The sequence below is a fragment of the Apteryx mantelli genome, chromosome 27, assembly GCF_036417845.1.
Source record: "Apteryx mantelli isolate bAptMan1 chromosome 27, bAptMan1.hap1, whole genome shotgun sequence".
In the NCBI taxonomy this organism is placed as follows: domain Eukaryota; kingdom Metazoa; phylum Chordata; class Aves; order Apterygiformes; family Apterygidae; genus Apteryx; species Apteryx mantelli.
The window spans coordinates 6,593,659-6,617,588 of record NC_090004.1 but is presented as its reverse complement, the minus strand read 5'-3'; the positions used below and the strand labels follow the sequence as shown (position 1 = coordinate 6,617,588).

Genomic DNA, 23,930 nt, shown 5'->3' with positions numbered 1-23,930 from the left:
GGAGGACGCCGTCGGGGTCCCCAAACGGTCCTGTCCCCCGTGCGGGGCCTTCCGGGACAGGGCCCCGGGAGGGCAGCAGGGACGGGGCAGAAGGCCGCGCAGCTCCTCCATGGGGCAGAGATCTGGGGCGAAGCCTGGCTGAGCCGAGCCGAGGCGCAGCGTGGGAGGCTGTGTGGGGACCCTCCTCCTCCTCCTCCTCCAGGTGCTGCCCCACTGCTCATCCCCCCCCCCATAGCCTGCCCCACTCCCCTTCATCACCCCATAGCCAGTCTCTGCACTCTACAGCCAGCCCCACTCCCCTTTCTTTGCCCCACAGCCGCCCATAGCAGCCCCATTCCCCTCATCCCATAGCTGGTCACCCCACCCCATATCGGCCCCATCTCCACCTGTCGCCCCATAGCAAGTCCCCCACCCCATCGCCTACCCTCCCACCCCATAGCCAGTTTCCCACTCCATAACCCGCTCCCCACACCATAGACTGCCTCACTCCCCCCCCCACCCTATTGCCTGTCCCCCACCCCATAGCCTGCCCCACTCCCCCCCACCCCACTGCCTGCCCCACTCCCCACCCCTTCCCCATAGCCTTCCCCCATCGCCAGCTCCACGCCCCCCCCAGCCCAGGCCGTCACGTGACCCTGCCCATTCATTCCTCCTCCGCCACCGCCCCGCCTCCTCCGATTGGCTACTGCAGGCGGTGACGCGCCGCAGAGTCTCAATGGAGAGGGGAAGCGGGGCGGGCCCCGCCGCCCTGGCCCCGCCTCCCCTCTCCGCCCATTGGCTCCTCCCCACGGCGCGGCGCCCCGCCCCTCTCCCTGGCGGCCGGAAATAGGAAGCGGCGGCGGCGGCTGCCCGGAGACCGCGCTGCTGTGACCGCTGCCGGGGCCGCGCCGGAGGCGGGAGGCGCTGCGGGGGCCGCGCCATGACGGGCAAGTCGGTGCGCGACGTGGACCGCTACCAGGCGGTGCTGGCCAGCCTGCTGGTGGAGGAGGAGAACAAGTTCTGCGCCGACTGCCAGGCCAAAGGTACCGGGGGTCGGGTTGGGCCGGGCCCGGCCTGGCCGGGGGGGGGGGAACGGCGGCGGCGGCAGGCCCCGGCCGCTCCCCGGGAGCGGGGCCGCGTCGCCCTCCCGCCCGCTAACGGCCACCGCGGGGGCGGCGGCGCGAGACCGGCCCCCCCCCCCCGGGGGAGGGGGGGGTTTGTCCCGGCGGCGGCAGCTCCCAGCGTTCCGGCCCCCCCCCCCCCCCCGGGGCGGCCGGGCCTGCCCGGGGCCTCCTCGGGGCCGCGCTGCCGGCTCTTGCCTCCTCGCCTCGCGTAAAGGCTGCTGCGATCCAGCCACTTCTCTTTTCTTCCCCCCCCCCCCGTAGCACAGGAGACAGTTTCCAGCTCCCTCGAGGACGCAGCTGGTGGGTTTTTTTTTTTTAAACAAAGAAAAAAAAAACTTAGTTTCCAGCCAAACTTCCCTCGGAGCCGGCCCCAGCGGCCCTGCTGCAGCATCTGGCGCGTCTGTCGGCGGAGCCGCTTCTGGCTCTTGACTGTATCCCGGTTCCTTGGGAAAGGCAGCTCTGCTGGCCTGGCGCGATGAGTAAAACTGCTCGAGAGCTGTCTGCGAAATGTCATTGACTTCCTGACTAAGCTGTGGCTAGTTCGGAAATGTCAGTGGGAAAACACTTGAATCGTGTGTGGACTGGTCTTCTAGCTAAGCCTTGTGTGAGGAGGAACTTGAAGAGCTGGTGTTGCATAATTTTGGAGGACGTTCCAGCTGAGGAGCAATATCCTCTCAATCAGAGCTGTGGCATCAGCAGTGGATCATGCTTAGAGGATCAGAGAGTAGCAGTGTTGGAAGGGGCAACATGTGAACAAAGCAAATGTAATTTAGGCCTGGAACTAGGTATTACTGAAGGGATTCCTTTTCTTTCTTCTTCCCTCCTGTGCTTCCTTTTCCACTTACCATTGAATCGGCTCAAGGCATATTGTGATTCTTAGCTCTCTTAAAAAAGAAGTAGGGAAGAATATGGGTGGAGACGAAGGCAGATTTAAATGCCTGACTCTCAGAAGGTGAAATAAATCTGTTAAATGCCTCTGGTGTATAGATACTTTCCTGTAGCTTGCTACTGTGAAATGCTTTGCTTTTCTGTAGCAAAGGGTTAAGGTTATCCCATGCTTATTTAGAATCCTATTTTAATGAGCTATTCTAAGCATTTGAAGGTCTGAGCTCAAGGCTTGTTTCCCAGTAGCCAGAATAACTGAACTTGGCGGGGAAAGTCTTTCTATGTCTGTCTGTAAGTACATGACTTAGCCATCTTGGTATGACCTCTAAAAACTGCAGAGAGCACTGCTGAACATCATTAAAAATGATATCATTAAGAATTAACCTTCAACCATGCTAAAATGTCCTAATTCTTGCTAGTTTCTATACACTAACCTGCAAAAAACCACACAATATAGTAACCTCATAGTAGCAACCTTTCATATTTTGGAGATGGCACAGTTCAGAGAAGTGTTTCACACCTGGCTTTGGCTGACTGTGTAGGCTGAACACAGTATTGATAGTGGATAGCAGAATGTCCTCTCGCTTGCACATCTCTTATCTTTTGTCTCCTAATGCAAGAGCCAAGGGCAAAAACAACTCTTATCTTTTGTGACATGAGATGTTAATGTACACAGTAAGGAAACAAATCCTGAGCATGGTTCCTCATTTGATATGATTTTTTGTATCCCATCCTGTATATAGTGCATTCTGGAAGTATAGTATTCTAATTAATAATGTGCAGAAAGTCTGATTGTGTGGTTAAGCTTTGCCACCAAAGCTGGAAGCTGCTTGTAGCTGGGAATACACCTTAGGTCAGTCATGAAGAGTAGTTCTCTATTGCACAGAGTTATATCTGGTAATCTGGCAAAATAACTATCTGCTATACTACTTAGTGATTCATGGAGCTGTGAACTTTAATTATTGGGAAGAATATATTGTGTTCTTGGCCATAGAAGTGTACCTGGTTAGTGTTTACTGGGTATCTGACTGGTAGTGTTAATCTAATTCGTGCTAGTCAAATTATCATATTAAGTTACATTTCTGTAGTGTGACTTGATGTGATTTTATCCTGGTTGGTTGTTGGAACTGAGTTTGCAGCAATGACAAAGGCCTGATATTGGTTCTTTTTGCCACTGAAAGTAACTGCAGAATCCTGCTTTGTGTATGGAAATGAGCCCCAGGCGTACTTGTGCAGCATAAAGAGCACATTTTATTTGATATACAGCTTCTTAATAACTAAAACTGTGCAAGTCTCTGCTAATGAGAGGCCACTGGTATTTGCCAACTCCAGAGGGCTTCTTCCAATATTTCCAGCACTAGCTGAAAGAATTAGCTACTCTACAGAAGGGTTGACTGTTTTCTGTTTTTAACCAGCTGCAAATCTGGCTGTGCTAGTTGGGGTCTGTGAAGAACACTTAAACTTTTGCAAGAAATGAGTGAAGATGCTTTTAACTTCTCAGATGCAAACTGTTGCTGTATGCTCAAAACTAGAATAGGATTTCCATGTTCTTGTTTGCTGACTGTAGCAGTTGGTGTTGCAGATGAGTTTTGTAAATAGTAATTTACCAAGGTCACCACTGAAATCTGGTCACTGTTAGTAAATGATATTGAGAGGGTTGGTGGAGGCATTTCTTATGCCAGCTCCTTCCTTTGTCAGCCAGCTTAGGCTCAACTTCATAAGCATTTTTGCATGAGTTGCAGCAGAGCTGAAGGAAGAATAAGAACCCAGCACCTATCAGGACAGATGTGCAATAGAATGCTGGTTTTTGACCATCCATTTTTATGCTCAAGTTACTGAATTTTGTAGTTTTTAGCTGCTTGAGCTGAGCTTTTTCAAAGCTAGCATGACACATAAGCAGAAACTGTTCAGATGCCACCCACACTTCCATTATGCCTGTTCCCAATGACCTAACTACATGCTGGGTTTCATTACTGTATTTTTTCCACTTCTATATACAGAACTAAATGAGATTACAGTACCTGTTGGCGTCAGCTGCAGTCCTAGCATGTACCCATCTGATTTCATTCCTCTACAGAAAATCTCAGCATTAAGGTGAAAGCATAATTGTCAGGAACATCACTTCTCTGATGCTGGCTACTGGTTAGGCCTTGCTTTCTGGGATGACTATAATGAACCTTATCTTGCTGGCCATGCTGTGTTGATAAACTGAGTGTCTAACCTCCTTGGTCTCTTTCTGTACTTACTGTAGTGCTTATTTAGAGTGCAGGGGTTCTCATTTTGTGTTTTTATCACTTGCTTTCATCAGGCAGTGTGTAGAAGCGATTCCTAATCCAGCTTGTGTCTCCCCTTAAGGGTGATAAAGGGGAAAAATGAGTTTCTCCAGTACTTGCTAGGAGAGTGCCAGTTGCGTTGGTGTGTCCCCATTAGGGACAGCAGTGTGCCACTGCTAGTGTGGACTGGCATGTCCTCGCTGGCCTCTTAGGAGTTTGGCAGGCTTTGTAGCTCAAATACTGTTGTTCCCTCTTCTGTCTTGGATTCAAATAACTAACTTTCAGAGGGCACATAGCTGTCTCCCAGGCTTTTCTCCTGAGAAGCTGTTGACACCAATGATGGCTTCAGGTGCTTTCTTTGCATGTTTTTTTCATTTAGAGCACAAAGATAAACACACAGAGTGAGCCTGATGGCTCCCCCCTGGGGTTCTCTAGACTACTTTTAATGCCCCTGGTTTAAGTTGTTTTGGTTGGGGATGGGGGGGAGAAAAGGAAACTGTGGGAAAGAATGCTTGAGGTAGCTTCTGCAACAGTAAACACTGAAGAGTGGTTAGAGTTTTGTTTTGGAGGAAGCTGGGCGAGAGCTCTAGCCTGCTTCTTCCTCTTTGCATTGCAGTTTCTGGCAAAAATAATTGTGGGTAAACTGATCAAATCGGAAGCAAGTGGACAGATTGTAAAACTTGCGCTGAACTAGAGCATGCCTAGACTGCTTTCTGGCAGTTATGCTTACAAGTGTTCAAAAGTTCAGGGTATAAAAGAGGGTCCTCATTACTTGAACAACGCTGTGACTTGGCGTCTCAGTGACAGCCTTTCAGAGCTTAATCTAGCAATGTTAGGCACAAACATAATAGCAGATACCACCTTGCAAGCACTCTGAGGTTACCTGTCCCAGTGTTTTGCATGCTGCTCTGAATGCTATCTCAGTACAAATATTAATGATCAAAAGCAGTGATCCAGCATGGAGTACCAGCAGCACTGCACCACCTGCAATGACATGTCTCTACCCCAAGGACTAGCCAGCATGGGTGAGGTGATAGGGTGGATGTCTTCTCTAAAAGCTGGAGTGATGAATTATCACAATCCTTTTTACTTGAAAGCCTTTGCTGTATGAATCATTTAGATTATTCCTCTTACGGCATTTTATTCATAGAAAAGATTCAGTTCTCACCTATTCTTCAATCTGTGGATTTCTCTTGTGGCAAAGGGCCTTCAGAGGGTGGTTGTGTTGCTGTTGTGGTTTGTGTTACACAGCATGACTGTCCAGCAGACTAATCATATTGCATCTCTGTCAGAAAATAAACTGGTACTGAACATCGGAATGAATCTGGAGTCTGAAACTGCAAAGTTGGTACAGGAGGAATGTGTGGTAATCTATGTAAGCTGGATTTGACCTAAGTGTTTAGATGGCGTCCAATGAATGGTAAATGGCTTGTGTTGAGTAACAGTTCACTGGATTCTTCTCTGTATTTCTGACTCTAAAGCTCTATGCTGAATTTGTATAACATACAGCTGTTCTAGTTGATTCTCTCCTTCTCCCAAACTCTTCCCCTCTGCTCTTTCAGTCCTATTATCCAACAGGTGCCTTGGATCCAGTTTCATTGATGTTGGAACTGCAGGTCCCTCCACAGGGAGTACCCAGTGATGACTGCTCTATCTGTGCATCAGTTTAAGGTTGCCCTGTGCTCCTCCTGGTTTGTCCGACTCTTCTTTTCTTCCCTTGTGTCTTGTGAGAACTGTGGGTCCTGTGCTGAAATCGACCCCTTCTTTATAACTCTAGTGGTTAGATGTAAAACTATTTGTTGCTTAACACAAAATAAACCCTGATCCAATTCTTCAAGCCCTCATTTCTGAAGGAGGGATAGAACTTTGAATACCTGTTAAGAGGTAATTAATTATTGGATTGGATGGGAAGCTGGGATAAGAAACTTGGAGGTGGAGTAAACGCAGTGGAAGAGGAATGGCCTCCAATAAAATGGAGCAGTCGGCTGGTTTGTTAGAGTTGGTTTAGTCCAGCCAAACTAGTAGTAACATAAAACATGCTGCTAATATTCGGCAATCTCTTCTGTCTTAATTCCTTCATCACCAGAGAAGAATAGTGAATCACAGCTGAATTTCCTTCTCAGTAAAAGCAATGTGTAGAGCAACTTTTAAATAACTGCCTATAACAACTGCATGTGAAGAAATGAGCATTATGGAAAACTAAGCAGTGGATGCAGTGATGTATGTTGTTTGTCTGCAACAAGTTTCAAAAATCAAAGTTGTAGGACTAAAGTTTCTCAGTTTACCACAGTGAACTCTTGCAATGGAGAAAGTTCTATTTTATGTAATGGAAGTTTTCCAGAGGGGATGCAAACATATGTATGCTCATTTTAATTCTTAGCTGCTTTAACAATATTCTGCAGTTATCTTAATGACTGCTGCACTTTTATCTCCGCCTTTTGTACTGTTCTGCTATTCTAAAGCCAGGGCTGAAAGGAACATTTTCTTGTGCAATAAAGCAGCATTAATTTTGAGTGTGTATAAATGCTCTCACAAATGAACTTTGTCCAGTAGACTTGCTTTATCCTTTAGAGTGATCTTCATCTGAGGAATTTTGGTAGTTCAAGAGCATTAGACCGGCTGGGGGGAAGGCAGCTCTGTCTGATTGGGAGCCCAGCCCTACATTCACCTGCTGGAAGTAGGTAGGTTGTTGTAATTGCACCCATTCAAGCTGAAAAGCTAGGGAAAGAAATCAGCCTTTCAAATGGCAATTTATTCTGGAAATAGTTTGCACTTAATAACAGGAGTTATTGGAAGATTTCCTTTAAGAAAGAGATGCAGAGCTCTGAGTCTGGAAGAGCTCCATGTTACATACACAGATGCATGTCTACATCTGACAGAAATGGATAATAAAGATAATCTGCTGAGTGGAGGGCATCTTGGCAAACAATCTGCATTTTAATATTGCTGTTCATCTATACCAGTTATGCTGACTATTCCCTATCTGAAATGGAGAGCTGTAGTGCACCAACCTGGCTGAGAGCAAAGGGTGTAAATAAAGGGTCCAAAATGCCATGCAATTCTCAAACAATAGTTCCAGCCTTAATAGAAATTTGTTCCTGTAGTAACTGCCAGATAAATTACATAAGGCATCAAACACATTCAGAAACCTTTGTGCCGCATCTTTAGAAGATACCTCTGCAGTTTAAAGGTAATTCATCTTTCAAAATACAAGTAGGTTGTCAGAACCAACTAGAGAATTGAGAATAACTTTGGTCTCCTTCAGGCTGATCCTGGGACACATGAAGTAATCACTATTCTGGAAATCTAGGACAGAAAAAGACTGAACTTTTAACAGAATCTGTCCTGCAACCAGAGAAGAAACTTTGTTCCAAAGCTGGATTTACCTGTGCTAAATTCTGCCTTTCAGAGTGACTTGCTAAACTACTTGCCTCTATTTTTGAAAACGCATGCCTTTCCTTATTGGCTAGATTATGCCCTATCATTATTAATGTCAAGTCTTTTTTGGTAACTGAAATAGCTAAAGTACTTTGTTGCTGGCTCTAGATATTTAAGAGAATCTCAGCCAGACAGAAGGTGGCCCAGAAGGTGAGACTCCTTCATATGTTAGGAGCTACTTCAGGAGGTTAATTACTGCTACATATCTCAACAAATCAAGTGATGTTGGAAGGTAGGGAATAAATAATGAAAAAGCAATGACAAATTAAGGATGCTTGAGTAGATATCTTGGAATGTCTACACCAGTAAATCCATTACAAGTTGAATTCTGATGGTCTGAAATAATGTTGATACTGTCAACTTCCAGCCTGTTGTTCTATTTATGCTTGGATATGGACACAGGGATGGTGTTTTAGTATTTGCCCATAAGTATGTCATTCTCAGTCAGGCTTATTCCCCAGAAAATTGGCTATGTATGTAGAAATTTCTGAGGAATATCATGCCATAGATTTTGCTTACATGTGTGTCTGACTACATCTCCATTCTGAGAGCAAAAGAACCTCCCTTCCTGTACTGTCAGCCAGAATTACATAGTAGTGTCAGATACCAGACTCGCTGTATAGCACATGACTTTTTCCCCGAGGAAGCCTTAAAGGAATTATTATATGCTTTAATGGTACTCTAGTACAGCTGTTTTGTTTCAGCACTTCTCTGCAATGCTGCAGGCTTCTAATACAGCCTGGCCTGCCACAGCAGCCATGATTCAATTGAGCTAGCATTGATCTTATATTTTGTATGGTTTGAGGCTGTGCATGACTGGCTTGGAAGCTTTGGTACACAATTAGAGGTGAAGGATGAAATGCTGCTTACAACTCTGTTCAGTGTACTAGGAGAATAAAACTCATCAGTATGTCTTTCCACTTCAGCTCTTGCAGACCAGATACTTCAGGTTTTATGCCTTTGTCATAAGTACTACTAGCCCTGACATATGCTGTCAGCTCTTGATGCTTGCTAACAAACTCATAGCACAAACTGCATAAGCTTTTTGCGTTTTGAAGTTTCAGGCCTGTTTGAGGTAAAGCTGTTGCCTTTATGCTAGCAACTTTTAGTACTGACTTGTGTGCAGTTTTGGCCAAAACCTAGTGATTGGACATCAATTATCTAGTCTCTGGAACACTAAAATCCTTACCTTGGATCCTGACATCTATACCTAGGGAAACTTTGCTGTGCTGACCCCCACAGAAAATATGTGGGGTCATGAAACTTGATGGATTTTTTTTTTTTCTTTAGGTTGTGTTGCCATCAATATTGGTAATGTTAACCAGTCTTCTTGCAAAGATTCCTGTAGTGGCTCTTTCAGGTTGTTTACCAGAGTAATAGGCATCACTTTCTTAAACCACAAGAAGGACCCACCCTGCTGTTCACAGCATCTATTTGTTTCCTTCCAGTTGCTCTGTCTGCCTTTGCGTCATCATAGCACTTCAAAGGACATGCTGGTGACAATGCGAAGACTTGCTTTGACGGTTTCTTCTGCAAGCTTACACACTAGTTTGATCTGTTATTCTGGGAATACTAGGTCAAATTCTGTAGTGTAACTGCCCTGAAGACCACCAGGCACTCAAATGTTATGCTTTTCTGGTAAACTCTTGAAGATTTATAGGTTCTTCCTGAGAGGAAAATGGAGTCAACACCAGTTTGCTTGCTCTTGGCCAGTAGGGTACCCAGAGCAAATGTTATATTTGGGGCAGGAGAGAGTATGCTGGTTGCTGATAATATAGCTAAGAAGAAATTTAAGGCAGAGCTCCAAAATGTCTGTAGCAAAACTCTGAAACCCAGTAGGTGCTTCTGACGCTTCTTTTGCCTGCTCAGAATGGATAAGGCCCATAGATACTACAGCAGACTTCTTCTGAAAAAAAACTTGCTTTTTTTTTAAAGGGTGGCCTTAAAATTGAGCTTTTGTACTGCTAAACTACTTAGCATATATCGCTATCAAAATCCCATTCTAACCAGGGTTTTTGGCTTTAGCCTCCCTGTTTGATTAGGTTCTAATGGCTTCCTGGAGAGACAGGAGTAGCTTTGTCTGATACTAGTATGGTGGCAGGTGTTAATATTAGCCAGTGCTTCATAAACCTCATAACTGGGAGCAGAAACCCTGCTTAGTGATGCATGCTCAGCTATTGATTGACTTGCATTAATAACTAAATAGCATAATTTAGAGATCTTTAAGAATTTGAGTTTAACTGTCCTTCTAGCTCACTAGCAGACCTTACCTTGTTTTCCCAAAGTACTCTGAACACCCTGCTGTGGAACAGACCGTCTACAGTAAAGAGCAGAGGAAGCTGTTTTGTAACACGCTTTTTGTCATAGCTTTTCTATGAATGGAATGAATTTCAGTAAGTCATTAAGCAATCCCTTTCCAGAATAAGGAAACAGCAAGTCGGAGGAAGCTCTTGGATACTTGGCTCTTTCCTCACTTGGCTCTGCAGGAAAAAAAAAACCCAACCTTTTGACTTGAGAAATTTCCAAGTGCTGGTGATAGCTTGTATGAAAAGACATGAATGTCATCTTGCTGGAATTGTCCCACTATGGAGAATTTCCCACATCCACTTCCCCTGTGAATGCTGTGAGGGAAATGGTTGTGCAGTGCCTTAGTTCAACACATGTAGTAGTGTTTGCTGTGATCAATGGGCTGAGCAGGCACATTTCCCCGTTACAGCTGGCCTTTTGCTGGAGCGCTGGCAGGCAGGGAGCCTGCAAGCCAAACAATTGCTTGCCCTAAGATTATTTCATTAGGCATTGAATAGCGAAGCACGCTCCTTCCTGCCTATGAAAGCATCTATTTGTTCCCATCCCCCTTCTCAAAAGAGCAGTGGCTTTGCAGCCAATTTGTTTTATTTTTAAATGCCTTCTGCAGGGTTATTATAGAAGAAACGTCCATGAGTACCTTGAGCCAAAATGCAATGCCTGAGTAAAGGGTGAGGAGTGAATCCCCTTGGGTTTCCTTGATTAAAACCACTCAGGGGTGTTAACTTTCAGCAAGTGACTAAAACATGGTGTGCGGTGTACTAGCCAGGCTGTACTTGGGTTTTAAATGGCATTGGGAGCCCTTTTTAGTAAGGGCAGATCATTCAGGCAGTTCTTGTAGGCATCACTAATGCCTACTTAGGCTGGTATGATCTGCTTGGTATGCAATGTTTATTTTGACAGTGGCTTATAAAACAGGCTGTGAAACAGTTTCATGGAACTGTTAACTGAGGAGATGCATTTCTTGCATATAGCTTTCTAGTCACTTCTGGACAGTGGTGCATCCCCACTTACAAATACAGTGGCAGGTATTCAGTATGACTGTCTTAAATGACAGAGCTGACTGGGCAGTAGATGCCTTTTAAGCTGGGGATCTTCCTGCAACCATCCCCAGGCTAGGAATATATTACAAAGGTGCTCTGATCTAGCCTTGATATGGTGCCAGAATGGAGTGTATAGCTGGGCTCTTAAATCTGTTCTGGTTAGTATCCTGTTCTTATTCAAAACTGCTGCTTTCTTTAGTCTCTTGTTCGCCTCTCAACAGTAGGCATCCTCTGGAAAGGATTTATGCATGTATGAGGCAATGTAGAAGGGCATGAGATATGATTAATGGGAGCTGAATGAGCTATGCCCAGTTCTAGCAAGTGCCAAGTAACTTGTTTCCCATGGATGTTAAAATTAGCTGTAATACTGAAAAAAGTGACTGTAGCATCAGGATTGCATGCCTAATGCTGGTTGTGATTGCAGCAAACTTACAATTTTGCATATGGGGAGTGAGTTTTCATTTAGGTCTTAAGTTCTAAAGCCATCTGGTGGCTGTGATGATGCCAGCCTAAAGGGAACTATTTTTATAACATTAGTGAGAGTATTCATGCAAGGACCATTTTCTTTCATGTTTCTCTCTGGTAGTTTAACAAGCCAAATGTTTGTTAGCCTTGTTCTAAAACCCTTTGCAAAGAAGGGCCAAGGATTGCATGAGTCGCTGAACCCAGAGGGTAAAACGCTCCCTCGGGCGCCCTGTGCCCTCTTGCAAGCAATTAGTGGGAAGTGTTGAGGTGTGTGCAAAGGCTGCAGGCAAAGATAGTGCTCCACAGCAATGTGTTAGCTATGCTGATAAGTGCTACAGTGGTGCTCTTTAAAGCGACTTACTGATATGGGAGCAGGTTTTCTTTCTGAAAATTGTGCCTTCAACTTTTATTTAAAAAAAAGCAAAAACTGCAAAAATAGCATCCTGTGTCTTCTGTCAATGCTTGGTCATTTTAACTTCTGTACAGCCTTAAACTCAGTTTAGCTGTTTGGAAGTTAAAGCCTGTAACATGACTGAACTAATTTCTGTAAATATTCTTTTTTTTTACCTGGGGCTTTTTGCAAGTCAGTTGCCTTGAAAATAACATGTGAATCAGTGTGTGGGGAAACTACTGTGCAGAGTTCTCTGTGCTAGATCTTCCCTGGGGCACTTCCTCCTGCAGTTTCTGGTGCGAGTTTCTTAATCATGGCCTCAAAAGGGGAAGTACAAGGCTTGTTTACATTTGCATCAAAAGTTGTCCCCCATTGCCCACAAAACTGAGTTTCATAAGGCATGAAATAGCAAAAATGTTTTGGCATAATGGTCAGGGGCTCTGGATACTACCAAAGTTGGAGGTCTAGTAAGAGTGTGCACGTGCTTGGGCTGGTGCCTCTGCTTGTTGCATCTCACCCAGCTTAACCTGGATGTCTGGGCTTTGGCCTGTTTCCTCAGTGGCAGCCTGCTGAACAGGCTGTCTTGCTTGGGATGGCCCTTCTAGCAAAAGTACTATTTCTGTTATGTTCCTCACTGCCCAAGGAGTCAAATGATGATTTTAATCAGGACAAAGTTATGTGGTGTCTGCTTCAGCTGGACAAACTGCTTGCTTTGCGTTGCTACTGATGGGCTACTACTTGTTCTGCCAGTTGCTGCCTCTTCAAACTGCTCTTTTTTCCTCCTGTTTTGAGTCTTTCTGTGTCAACCCTGCACTGCTGTCTAGGCAAACAGTTCTCCGTAGTGTGACTGTTTATCTTGGTCTCCTTTCGCTCTCAAGGACTGTAGCTGTATCTTGTTCCTCTTTGAGGATTTATCACAGTCCTGACAAAACAGGACTCTAGCTAGGCTGAAGAGTACCATTTTCTAACCAAAAGAATGGAGTGCTCAGATCTAGATTTCAAATGCATGTGCCTCGCAGAAGCAGAGTTGGCTATGGACTTAGGGATTTTATGCAGTATTTTAGTCTCTTCAAGCATCCTGCTTGTATGGCTGCAGAATCACCGCTGTATTGGCAAGCAGGCTACTGAACTTCTGGGATCGGTACCTTCCTCTTGGCTCTCCAGACAATAAAATCAACCCCCTGCTTCTGACCTTTTTTCTATCCTACTTTCTGATCTGAATTCTTTCATGTGACGCTTTTTGGCACTGCAAGTACCCCCAAACCCTGACTGAAATAAGCATTAGTGAAGAGAACCATGCTTGGTTGTACAGTATCTGCTCTTGTCACTAAACCAAATGCTAGCTGCCAGAAGAATTTTTGAAAGCCTACTTGCTGATTTTTAAGATGTTCATTAGCATAATGAAAGATGTTTCAGTACTAGGGTCTTCCAGAGCTTGGAGCCACAAATCACAGCAATGGTCAGATGTTACCATGATACCCAGCCCTTACTGTTTCAGATCCTGCATCATAGATGAAGTAATGCTAAGGCAAGGCAAGCACAGCAGACTGTACTGCTAATGAGTCACTTCGCTATCTGGCATAGCAAGGTAGGAGGTTGCAGTGGCTCTAACTAGCACACATGACAAACTAGCAAGCTGATTACTACAATCCTGATGTAGTATCTAGCTATTAATCCTTTTAGTCCTGTGAAGGCTAAATATAGCTTAGAGTTTAAATCTAACCTTGAATCTCATGCTTAATCCTACCAGCAGTCTTTTAAGTCATAGCCTTCAGGAAGTGTTAAGAATGAGATCGAGGGTATATTTGGGAGAGGATGCCCCAAAGTAAATCAAAGGCAGAGTCAGAATTCCCAGCTCCATCCTAGATGTGCTACAGGCATAATACTTTGAACAAACCATTTATTTGCATGCTTACTTTGTGACCAGACTACTTAGGTGCTGCTAAAGTGTGGGCCTCTGCTTTGAGTCATTTCCCTCCTAGAATTTGGTAGGTGTAATACAGGAACTGAGGTATAGTCAAAAGTATGCTTCAATTAAGGTCTTCCACAAGAGCTGGTCATAAGCTGGGATGTGACTTTGAACAACATCCTTAAAATAGTTTTAAGGGCCACATCTTTCAGGGAAGAAGCAGAAAGCAATGGCAGGGCAGGCTAGAAAACTTAGAGCTTTTTTTAAACCATAAATAGCATTTTTACTTTAGTTGCAATAGATACTTCTGAGGGTAAGTTAGAGGTTGCATGCCTTTACTCTGGAAGGGAACAGGCAGTACATGCTAGGGCATGTAGGGACTTGGGGAACTATTGCTGACCCTGAATGTCAATCAGCTCTCTAAAGAGACTGGAGGAAAACAAAACTTTGATTAGTAACCCACCCAAACTTACTGTGACCTTGACTTGCTGCCTTATTAGTACTAAAATTCCTCAGGATGCTCTGGACTCTCCTGGTAAACAGGAGTTAACTGTTTAAAAAGCATCTAGCTTGTCTAGGAAATTCAAATACAGTGCTGCTTTTTTAGGGCTTTGGAATTACATATTCCCCCTCCTTCCCTTCCCACTGCAATCTCATTTGCTTTGAGGCTTGCTATTTTAACTATGGCAAGATAAGATAGAATAACAGCTCTTCGCCTTCCTCTGCAGTAATGCCCATAATCCCTATAAAAAGGCTAGTGTGGTTTAGTCTACTTCAAGTTATGCTGTTGAAAACAGTAATGCCAATAAGGTACTTCAGCAAGGAAGCTTGACTTCAAACTACCCCAAAAGTACACCTCAAGCCTCTTGGACAGATTGAAGGAGATGGAGCACTTTTTAGCTCTCCAGTGAAGGGCTGTCATATCTGCTCTAATTAAAGCAAGCTGTTTTGCTCCAGTCTATCAATTCTATCAATTCTCTTATTCAGGGTATGGTTTAGCTCTGACTAATACTGTGTTTGGCCAGTTAAGAGTTCAGCCTAGGTAAACATGAACAGCAAAATCCAAACTATGATGGAAGCCGGCTATGTTAAATATGCAGCTGGCTGAGAGCTCTAGCTAGATTATGTAGTTTTAAAACATGCTTGTTTTACACTGCAGAGGACTACTTCCAGAGCTGTTCTTCCTTCAGTGGTAGAGGGTTTCGATGGCTGGAGCTTGTGATGGCCCTGGCCAGGGTGGGGGGGCGGTGAGCAGTGGGAGTGCCACGGGGTGCCTATGGAGATCTGTGGAGCCCTGCCATCCACTGGTAATGTTTCTGAACTGCTTGCAATGAGTGAAAAACCTAAGCTTGTTAATCTTTTCCTTTTTTTTCCCCCTGGCATGATCTCCCTTCTTCCACACCTTGGAGCTCTCCTGCCTGTTTGAAAGCAAATCCACAATTTGCATGTGGATTAGAGCTGTAGAAACTGGAGTGAACTGTTTCAGTCTTATGTCAGGATCACAATGTGGAGTTCTGTTCCCTGACTGTTTTTGGTGATTAGTCTACTGGACTTTAAGTGTTGGTGCTGTTCTCCTTACTTAGCTTACTTCCTGCTTGAGATCAAAAGAGAAGACTTGGTGATGCTGTCCTCCTGTCAAATGCTGAGTACTTTATGCTGCTTGTCCTTGAGCAGTAGTGAATATTCTGAAGCTGATTCTTGGATAGCACTATTACAGCGGAAAGATTAAGCCTGTCCATTTTTAAAGCAGAAAAACAGACTTGTATTGACATGACTGTTAAATCCCAATTTCCTCTTGCTTAGAGTGACTTTGCAGAGTCTTGGGTGTTCTGAATGATTATTTTCCTCCCTTTTCCCCTTAGAATTGTCTCATGTAGAGCTCAAAATGGGAGAGGGAGGGAATAAAAATACTATTTCTAGTATAATCACTGTGAGACTATCTGTAAAAACACCTTACTGATGTCCAATTCCAAGTTCTAATCTGAATGAAAATGTAAAGTCTTCAGTCCCAGTTCACTTGGTGCAGTTTCTCAGTTGCTCAAGGTAACTACAGGTTGACTTGCTGGTATGAAACACTTCTGTGTCTCTTTCACAGGGCCACGATGGGCATCCTGGAATATTGGTGTATTCATCTGTATTCGTTGTGCTGGGATCCACAGGAATCTAGGAGTTCATATATCCAGGGTAAAATCAGTCAATCTTGACCAGTGGACACAAGAACAGATACAGGTAAAGCAGGTGGAAAATGAATAGTATTGTTATTCTGGTAGAGCTAGGTTGGGAGAAAAGTCATAATTACTCACTGATGTTTGTCAAGATGGTAAAGGCAAATGTTTGGCAAGTTTCTGTAAAAGTGCCAAAGGCTCTGTTGCTTGAGGCTGCCCACCTCTTCTCCTTGAGGTTTCCAGAAAAGAAATCCTGGACTTCCAAAGTGATTTTTAGGTTGCTAATGCAATAGTCACCTTGACTTTGTATTAATGCTGTGCTGTAACGCTCAGGGTTGGCTAATTGTACAGGGAGATCACAGCAGCTGCATCAGGGATTCCCAGCTAGTCAAACTTCATGTTTCTATAAGTAGCTGTATTAATGCTGAAAAGATGAAGTAATCCATAACTCTAACTTGCTTAGCAAAGCTACAGAAGATCCTTCTTTAAGAGAAGTTTGGAAACTCTTCTTAAACTTGGTAATCAAATGGGGGTTGATATACCATGGCCAGTGAAGCACAGCCATGAAAGAGGAGGCCCAAAGATTACATAATAGGCATGTAAAAAGCTAAGGAGCTCTAGTAACTGTCGAAGGTGAACTCACTAGAAGGAAAAGTCTAAACAGAATGCCCCTAGAAAACATTAATCTGCAAATTGCACTAGGTCTTCCAAGTAAAACAATCTCCTGAGTATGAAGAAAAACTGCCTTGTATAAAAGCTGCAGTGTACCAGATGTTCTCAACATTAATCTGTGAAAATGCAAAAATGAAAACACTTCTTGTCTAATAAGGGACACGAGGTCTTCTGGCTGTTCAGAGGTCTGAATCTACCCCCTTAAATTAAGGGGTAGACTTGTACCAGAAGCCAGAAGAATGTCTTTCATCTACAGGACAGGCTTCAAAAGTCTGCACATGCCTCCTAATTAACACAGACTCTTGGTTGGTGGCCTTGCATGTTAGTATGTGTAAAAGAGCTTTAATGTCTGAAACAAATGGCTTAAGAATTCTTTTGAATTGCAGTGCATGCAGGAGATGGGAAATGGAAAAGCAAATCGTCTTTATGAAGCCTACCTGCCAGAGAACTTCAGGCGACCTCAAACAGATCAGCATCCTTTCTTCCTTTGCTACTGGGGGAATATGGAAGCTTTTCATCTTGTTGCTTAGTAGCTGCCCTCCTTGCATAGGAGGCTTATCTTCATGTGCCTGTGCATCAGCTGTGAAAATAAGTTCCTAGCTAGGCACCCTCTGAGCACTGCTTCAGACTGCTTACTTTACTGAACTAAGTGGAAGAGAGCTGAAAGGATTGCTTCCAAGCTGTAAGGGTGGAGAACTGAAGCTTGATTGTTACAATTTGAAGCTATTGCATGAGATGCACTATCAGTTCTGTGGCAAATAGAGTTGACTTTCAAGTGCTGAGTATTTGAAATTCTCAGTGATGACAGCTAGAAAGGTTCAGCACTTCTGAAAAACAAAGCTGTAATTTCTTCCCTTGTTTACAGAAGGGTTTCTAGATGCCCAGTGCAACAGGGTTATAGTGATATGGACTTAAAGAAACACAGGAGCACCTCTCATCTTTGCAGTGTCTCATTAAGCTGCTGGCTGAGGTGGTCTTGCATGCATAGGAACAATTTCTCTGACCACTGCCTCTTAGTGTAAGTGACTGTGCCACTGAAATGTGTGCTCTTAGGTGATGGTCAAAGTAAATATACATCAAAGGAAAGAGCACAGTAGAAGTTAAGCACTGATTTAACATAACTTTTCTTTATAGCACCATCATGCTTGGAATAGCCCTAAAGAAGCAAACACTGAGTAGCTACAGTAGTTGGATCAAACACTATATTACTTCAAGAAAGTTAGTGCTGGAAGAGCTCATCAGACAGTCATTAGTTTAGTTACAACCTGTACCTTATAATTTTTGACATGTGGATACATAAGTCTTCCATTCTTGAATCATTTGTCTTTAACAAGCTTCTTGCAGAGCTGTGGAGGGCTTCATTCGTGATAAATATGAAAAGAAGAAATACATGGACCGAAGTATTGACATCAATGTGTTTAGGGTTAGTTTCTAATAACTTACTTCTGCAGAAGCTTAAGTGCATGTTAAATTATAAGTTTAGATCTGTCTCATGAGTAAGCTGTGATTCTGTGAAAATAGTTATATTTACAAAACAACTGAATCTCCTCAGCCTTGAGGAAGAGATTAGTCACTAATCAAGGAAACATTTAAAACTAAGTTGGAAGGGACTTTGGAGGGTCATCTTGTCCAACTCCCTGCTCAGAGCAGCACTAGCTTCAAATGCTGGTCTTTAGCTATATCTGTGCTGCAGGACAGGTAGTTTGCTAGGAGTTTGAAACATGAACAAATGATTGAGGCTTTTCATTTAGTAACAGCGTCATGTAAAGCTCTGTATAAACTTTCTCTCATGAGCTTTGACCTCTGTCTTTCTATTCTACAGAAAGAAAAGGATGACAAATGGAAAAAGAGTAATGAGCCAGTATCAGAAAGAAAACTGGAACCTATCATCTTTGAGAAAGTGAAAATGGTAAGACTGAAAGGCGTGGTCACAGATCAGTTGTAAAGACTTCTCTCAAGCAGAATGGAGGTAATCCAGCTTGATATAGAAGTGTGTGTGTGGGGGGGGGGTTTCTGGCCTCTGTCATAGCAGTGGATGCATTGAATCACACAAATGGTAGTAGCTTTTTCCCCCACTAATCAACCGGGTACTAAGCAGATGTACAGTTACTTACTAAGCAGACTGCCTTGCAGTTCAGAGCTGGTTGGAATCTAGCTACTCCCTGTTCAGTTGTCTAACCTGAGCTGTCACTTTTTTCTTAGTTTAGATTAGTTTGAATTTGACAGAGGGTTCCAACCTAATGGGATAGTAAAAACAATTTTGTAGTACTTGTTCTGAAACTCTGTTCACTTTTAAAGCACTTATGTCCACTGAAGAAAGGAAGAAAAAAAAATCCCAAACCCACCCCAGATTTTAAGAAGAGCGTAAACCCTTATAGCCTCTAAAAATATCAGAGTAAAACCAAAATTTGAATAAGACCTCTGGCTTTTTTTGCCCTAGCCTCAAAAGAAAGAAGAAACACAGCTGTCTAGAAAAAGTTCTCCTAAATCTACTGAACCAGTAATGGACTTGCTAGGACTTGGTAAGAGCCTTTCCAACCTTATTGTACCCATTACAATGATTTTATATACTGTCTTTGATCTTGTGAATTCAGTGAGCTTTTAGTGCTTATTCTCCATGACAGGTGAATGACATCTGATAGGAATACTAGTGTTTTATTTAAACTACTCCAGTGCAACCCAAGCACAGCTCTCAGCACTGCGGCAGAAACATCAGTTTTTCTTTATGCTCGTGCAGTACTGCAGGAGTGCTTATAGCGGCCTCCAGACACTGGCTCCTGGCTGCTGTGAAGTTAATAGGTCATACACGGCACAGTGTGCTTCCTTGGTACTGAGAAGGACTTCCTTCAGGACCAGAAGGGAGAGCAAAGAGCTGGAAATATGCATTAGCTGAAGTAGGTTATGGGTCAGGTCACTCGGTTGAGTGGCATATGTACAAATTGCTTAATTAGCAAGGAGGCTGTCCTTCAGTCTGAGGGCATTTAGGTGAAACATTTTGTCATGGCTTTGTCTCTCTCAGATGTTCCTGTGACAACCACTGTTCCAAATGGCAGGCCTAGCAGTTTAGAGAAGGATCTTGATCTCTTTGCGTCAGTGGGATCAAACTCTGACTCCAGGAAGGTAAGTAGGCCATCTCAGTGCTTGCCAAAACTTAGCTTGGTGCCTGGACAAGGAGGGGAAGCAGCTCTGCATGTCTTTCCTAGTGCTGAATATTTCTGTTGCTCTTGTGCTGTCTCTGTCCCAGGTCACTGGTTCTATGCCAACATCTGGAAGTGCTGGTTCTGTTCCTGAAAACTTGAATCTCTTCCCTGAGCCAGGAGGCAAAGGGGAGGAAGTAGGGAAGAAGCAGCTCTCTAAAGACTCTATCCTCTCCTTGTATGGCTCTCAAACACCTCAGCTGCCTGCACAAGGTAACAGATCTCAGAAAAGAGCACTTGAAGGACAGTACACTAATTCAGAGTGGGTGGCTTGTGCTGAGAGTACTGAATTGATATCTGACAAGCGAAGATGTAGGAAAGTAGGTGGTCCTTCTTGAAGACTGGCTAGGATCATGATGAGCAGCTCTAGTCGGATGTCAGGGCCAAGTGAGCACTGTGATAGTCTCTGAACTGAAGGGCAGCATTTCAGTCCCTAATAACGAATGCAACTGCTCTTCCTTTCACTGCTTCTCTGTGTGTGTGTTTTTTAGGAGCAATGTTCATGGCCCCAGCTCAGATGGCATATCCTGCAGCAGCATATACTAGCTTTCCAGGAGTAGCCCCCTCCAGCAGCATGATGGGAGGCATGATGGCACCATCGGTGGGAATGGTGGCCCAGCCTGGAGCTGCAGGGATGGTGACTCCCATGGCCATACCAGCTGGATATGTGGGTAACATGCAGGCAGCTGTCATTGGTGTGCCCAACGGGATGATGGCTGCCCAGCAGACCAGCTATGTAGCTGGCATGGCAGCAGTTCCACAGCCAGTTTACAGTGTGCAACCAGCACAGCAGCTTCAGTGGAACATTGCTCAGGTGAGGTGTCATCTTCTGCTGGGCCAAAGGTGGAAGGGAGGGTAGGGGAGACATGTGGTTAAATCTAGCCTGTTGCCTAGAGGTTTTAGTGCTTTTATGAGCTCTCTTCTGGGGCTGGGTGAGGCCCATTGTTTCTGCAGGCAGACTGAGGGATTACAAAGCAGTAACTTGTTCAGAGGTCTTGATGTGCTTGGAGAACAAAAATCAGTGTAGCATCAGCTGAAGTGGAACACTCCCTCAGCTTGACAGGCAGACCTAAACCAGAGCAGGCCTTGACTTCCAGATGATGATCCTAGTGCAACGAGGGATAAATTGAAACACGAAAGCTTAACTCTCACTTCATGTAAATGTTTGAGAAATTGAGCCAATTGGCTGCTGGGGGTGGCAAGCCTGTAGCCTGAAAGCAACTGTGGTGTCATGTATAAAAGCCATAGTTCCACATGAACTGGATTAACATGGGGATACTACATTCAAGTAGTATCTATCTGCATCTGTCTAGGCTAGGTTGTTGTGCTAGAGCTGAACTTGTTTAAGTTCTTCTGTAACATGTTGGGCAGCAAGAGTTATTTAAGCTGACTGCTTTGGGCTGGCATAGTCTCCCTGACATAGCTTGACTTGTCTCCTCTCCCCTTCTCAGATGACCCAGCAGATGGCTGGGATGAACTTCTATGGAGCTAATGGCATGATGGGATATGGACAGTCAATGGGCGGAGGAAGTGCCCAGGGAAGCAATCAGTCCCTCAGCACTCAGATGTGGAAATAATCCCTTGCGTTGTGACCATTTTTGCCTTCTGTTCTGTTCTTCAAAACTGCTCCATGAGACATTCAGGGTTTTTCTTTCTGGCTGGCTGCCCAGCCTGAACCTCTTCCCATAACTGAGACCCATCTCTGCCTTTTTTACTGTCAGACACAGTGAAACCTCAGTGACCAGAACATGAGCTCCCCTGTATTTAGCACAGTCAATGCACACTCCTGGGGTGGACCCCCTCCTTGCACAAACCTCCACTAATGCTTCTGGGTAGCACTTAATGTCCTGCTGGGTATCTTAGCAGAGGTGTGACTGAAGAATTTGGGAAATCTGGACTTAACACTGCCTGTACTTTCAGGCCTTTTAAGAATCACTTAAACTCTAGTATTAGTAGGGGTTTTGGTTAGCAGAGGGTGGAAATCTTGTTTGGTGCTGAGGAACTGGATTTTAACCCAAACCCAGGGGCAAGCAAGCCTTGCTACCTCTTCCCTTCAGTGGAGTTCTCCAGAGCTGAGGCCTCGCTGTGCTTGGCTCACCAACCTTCATTGGAACCAAAGTCATTTTGAAGACCCTCTCCCTCCCCCCATGAGCAAGCAGGATTCTCGCACAGTGTGGGGGCAAGCTGTTTGGAATGTGAAACTTGCACTTCAGAGTGGCTTTTCTGTCTAATCTGTGGTATTGATGTATTTAAACTTTTAACAAACTAACCAAGAGTTAACTTATCAAGGGCTGAGAGCCCACTGCAAGTTTTCTTACACTTTTAAAATGACTATGACATCCTAATTTATACTTTTTCATATTTTTTTGTTCCTGTGTAATGCCAGTACCCATTCCCGGTTAGCTTTTGACTTTTTAATCTAGGCATAAAAAGTGGGTTGGTCAGATTTCTTTTCTCATCTTCAGTAGAACACAACTGCTTAAACTCATCAGCGTGAACAAGAGGTCAGACTTCCTCAGTCCACTTTATCCTGTGTATATGTAAATTCCCAAATAAAATATTGCAGTGAAAACTCACAGTGACTTATCTTGTTTTTAAACAGTTTAACAGATTGTGTTTAAAAAATACTACACTCACTGGTGTGAGTTGTTCACTTCAGGTATAGGGATTTGGAGCCTTTCATCCAAAGAAGCTCACCCATTTGAGGGGAGAGTGGGTTTTTCCTCCAAGCTAGGCCTGTGGTTTTGGACTTTGATTGAAAAGCTAAACTCAAGCACAGAGTTTTTCAAGCTGGCTTTAATCATCTTCACTTGCTGCCCCAGTACTGTACATGCAGGTACAAGCCAATGGAAATGTGAATACTTTTTTCCCCTCCTTGGGAAAACTGGTTAAGAGTATTTTACAAAATAGCGTGCACCCTCACAGCCATCAGTCCTGCTGCATATAAACCACAAAAATACAAGAGTTTTACATTAAGAAGGACCACACACATATAAAACATTACATAAGACAGGTATAAAATTGCCATTTGCTTTTTTAAAATCTATTACCATTCTCAAGTATCCATCACAAGCCCATCCCCTTATCTTGAACAATGGAACTGGGGTTGAAAGAACTTCGGAGTTCACCCCTTTGTGGCCTTTATTTTAAGGTGGAGTTGTTAAATTTATGAATCTGTCATCAAAGCAAAGTTTATTACAAAATATGAAATGAGCAGACTAGTGAAGGCAGCCAAATTTGTTCATTAATTTAGTTATATTTTCACTTCCAGAACTAAAAAGCTACCCAGTGTAGATGTCAGTTCTTTACGAGTTCTAACTGTTCTTTTCCTCTTAGGTAATGGAGGTACACAGAAAGGTTGATGTTTGCCACTTGAATGGTGAGATGCTTGTTACTTTTTTGAGACTTAAAGTTGAACTTGCAGCAGTGGTTAATTCATGGCTAATGGAGTTCTGAAAATCTGACTTAGTTCAGGTAATTCATTTCTTCAAAGAGGTTTTTTTTCTCAATGCTACTTGTTAGGTACTTTAAAAGTATTGATGTAAAGTTGCGCAGACTTCTGTATACTTATAAGGTTGCAGAGCTTTCATATGCTGCACCCCTGTCAAGATACAAGTCTTTACGCAGCCATCGGAAGCAGCTGCCCATAGAAGAAAGGCTGTGGTTAGAACTGATCAGCTTGCTGTGGAGCTGTTCTCACTGCTGTTGCAGTTCTCACTGCCTTGTACCTTTTCTGATCTTGGCCCTCCCTATGTAAATTTTCTTTGCCTGTGCATACTACTAACCATTCTCCTTTTTCAGGGGCTAACATAGTTTGAAGGGCGTAGGTTATGTTTAAAAGTGCTTAAGGTATAGGTAAAACCCCTCACATGCATCTGGTAGTTTAGGATGAACCATTCTGTTTAGGTGTTCCTTAAAAAACAAAAACCATTCTCTGTGTGTGCTTATGGTTTGGGTGGTTTTTCTGGTGCTCTTTTCTGTTAGTGATCAGTTTCCAAGACAAGCTTTAATTCAGACTCGGAGCTGCTACTCCACTAAATGTTGTTCCTAAGCTAAATGTGTGTGCTTGTTTATTTTCATAGTCA

The 23,930-nt window shown here is 43.9% G+C and overlaps 1 protein-coding gene across 1 annotated transcript; it reads left to right on the top strand.

The window, feature by feature from the left end:
* Positions 1-916: 916 nt before the first annotated feature.
* On the top strand, positions 917-22,421 carry SMAP2 (small ArfGAP2). The gene is made up of 10 exons (XM_067311698.1): positions 917-1,022; positions 15,907-16,040; positions 17,035-17,120; positions 17,993-18,071; positions 18,471-18,557; positions 19,089-19,170; positions 19,668-19,768; positions 19,893-20,058; positions 20,337-20,659; positions 21,297-22,421. Exons 1-10 carry the CDS (start codon positions 920-922, stop codon positions 21,420-21,422), a joined length of 1,287 nt encoding a protein of 428 aa, XP_067167799.1. The 5' UTR covers positions 917-919; the 3' UTR covers positions 21,423-22,421.
* Positions 22,422-23,930: the final 1,509 nt, after the last annotated feature.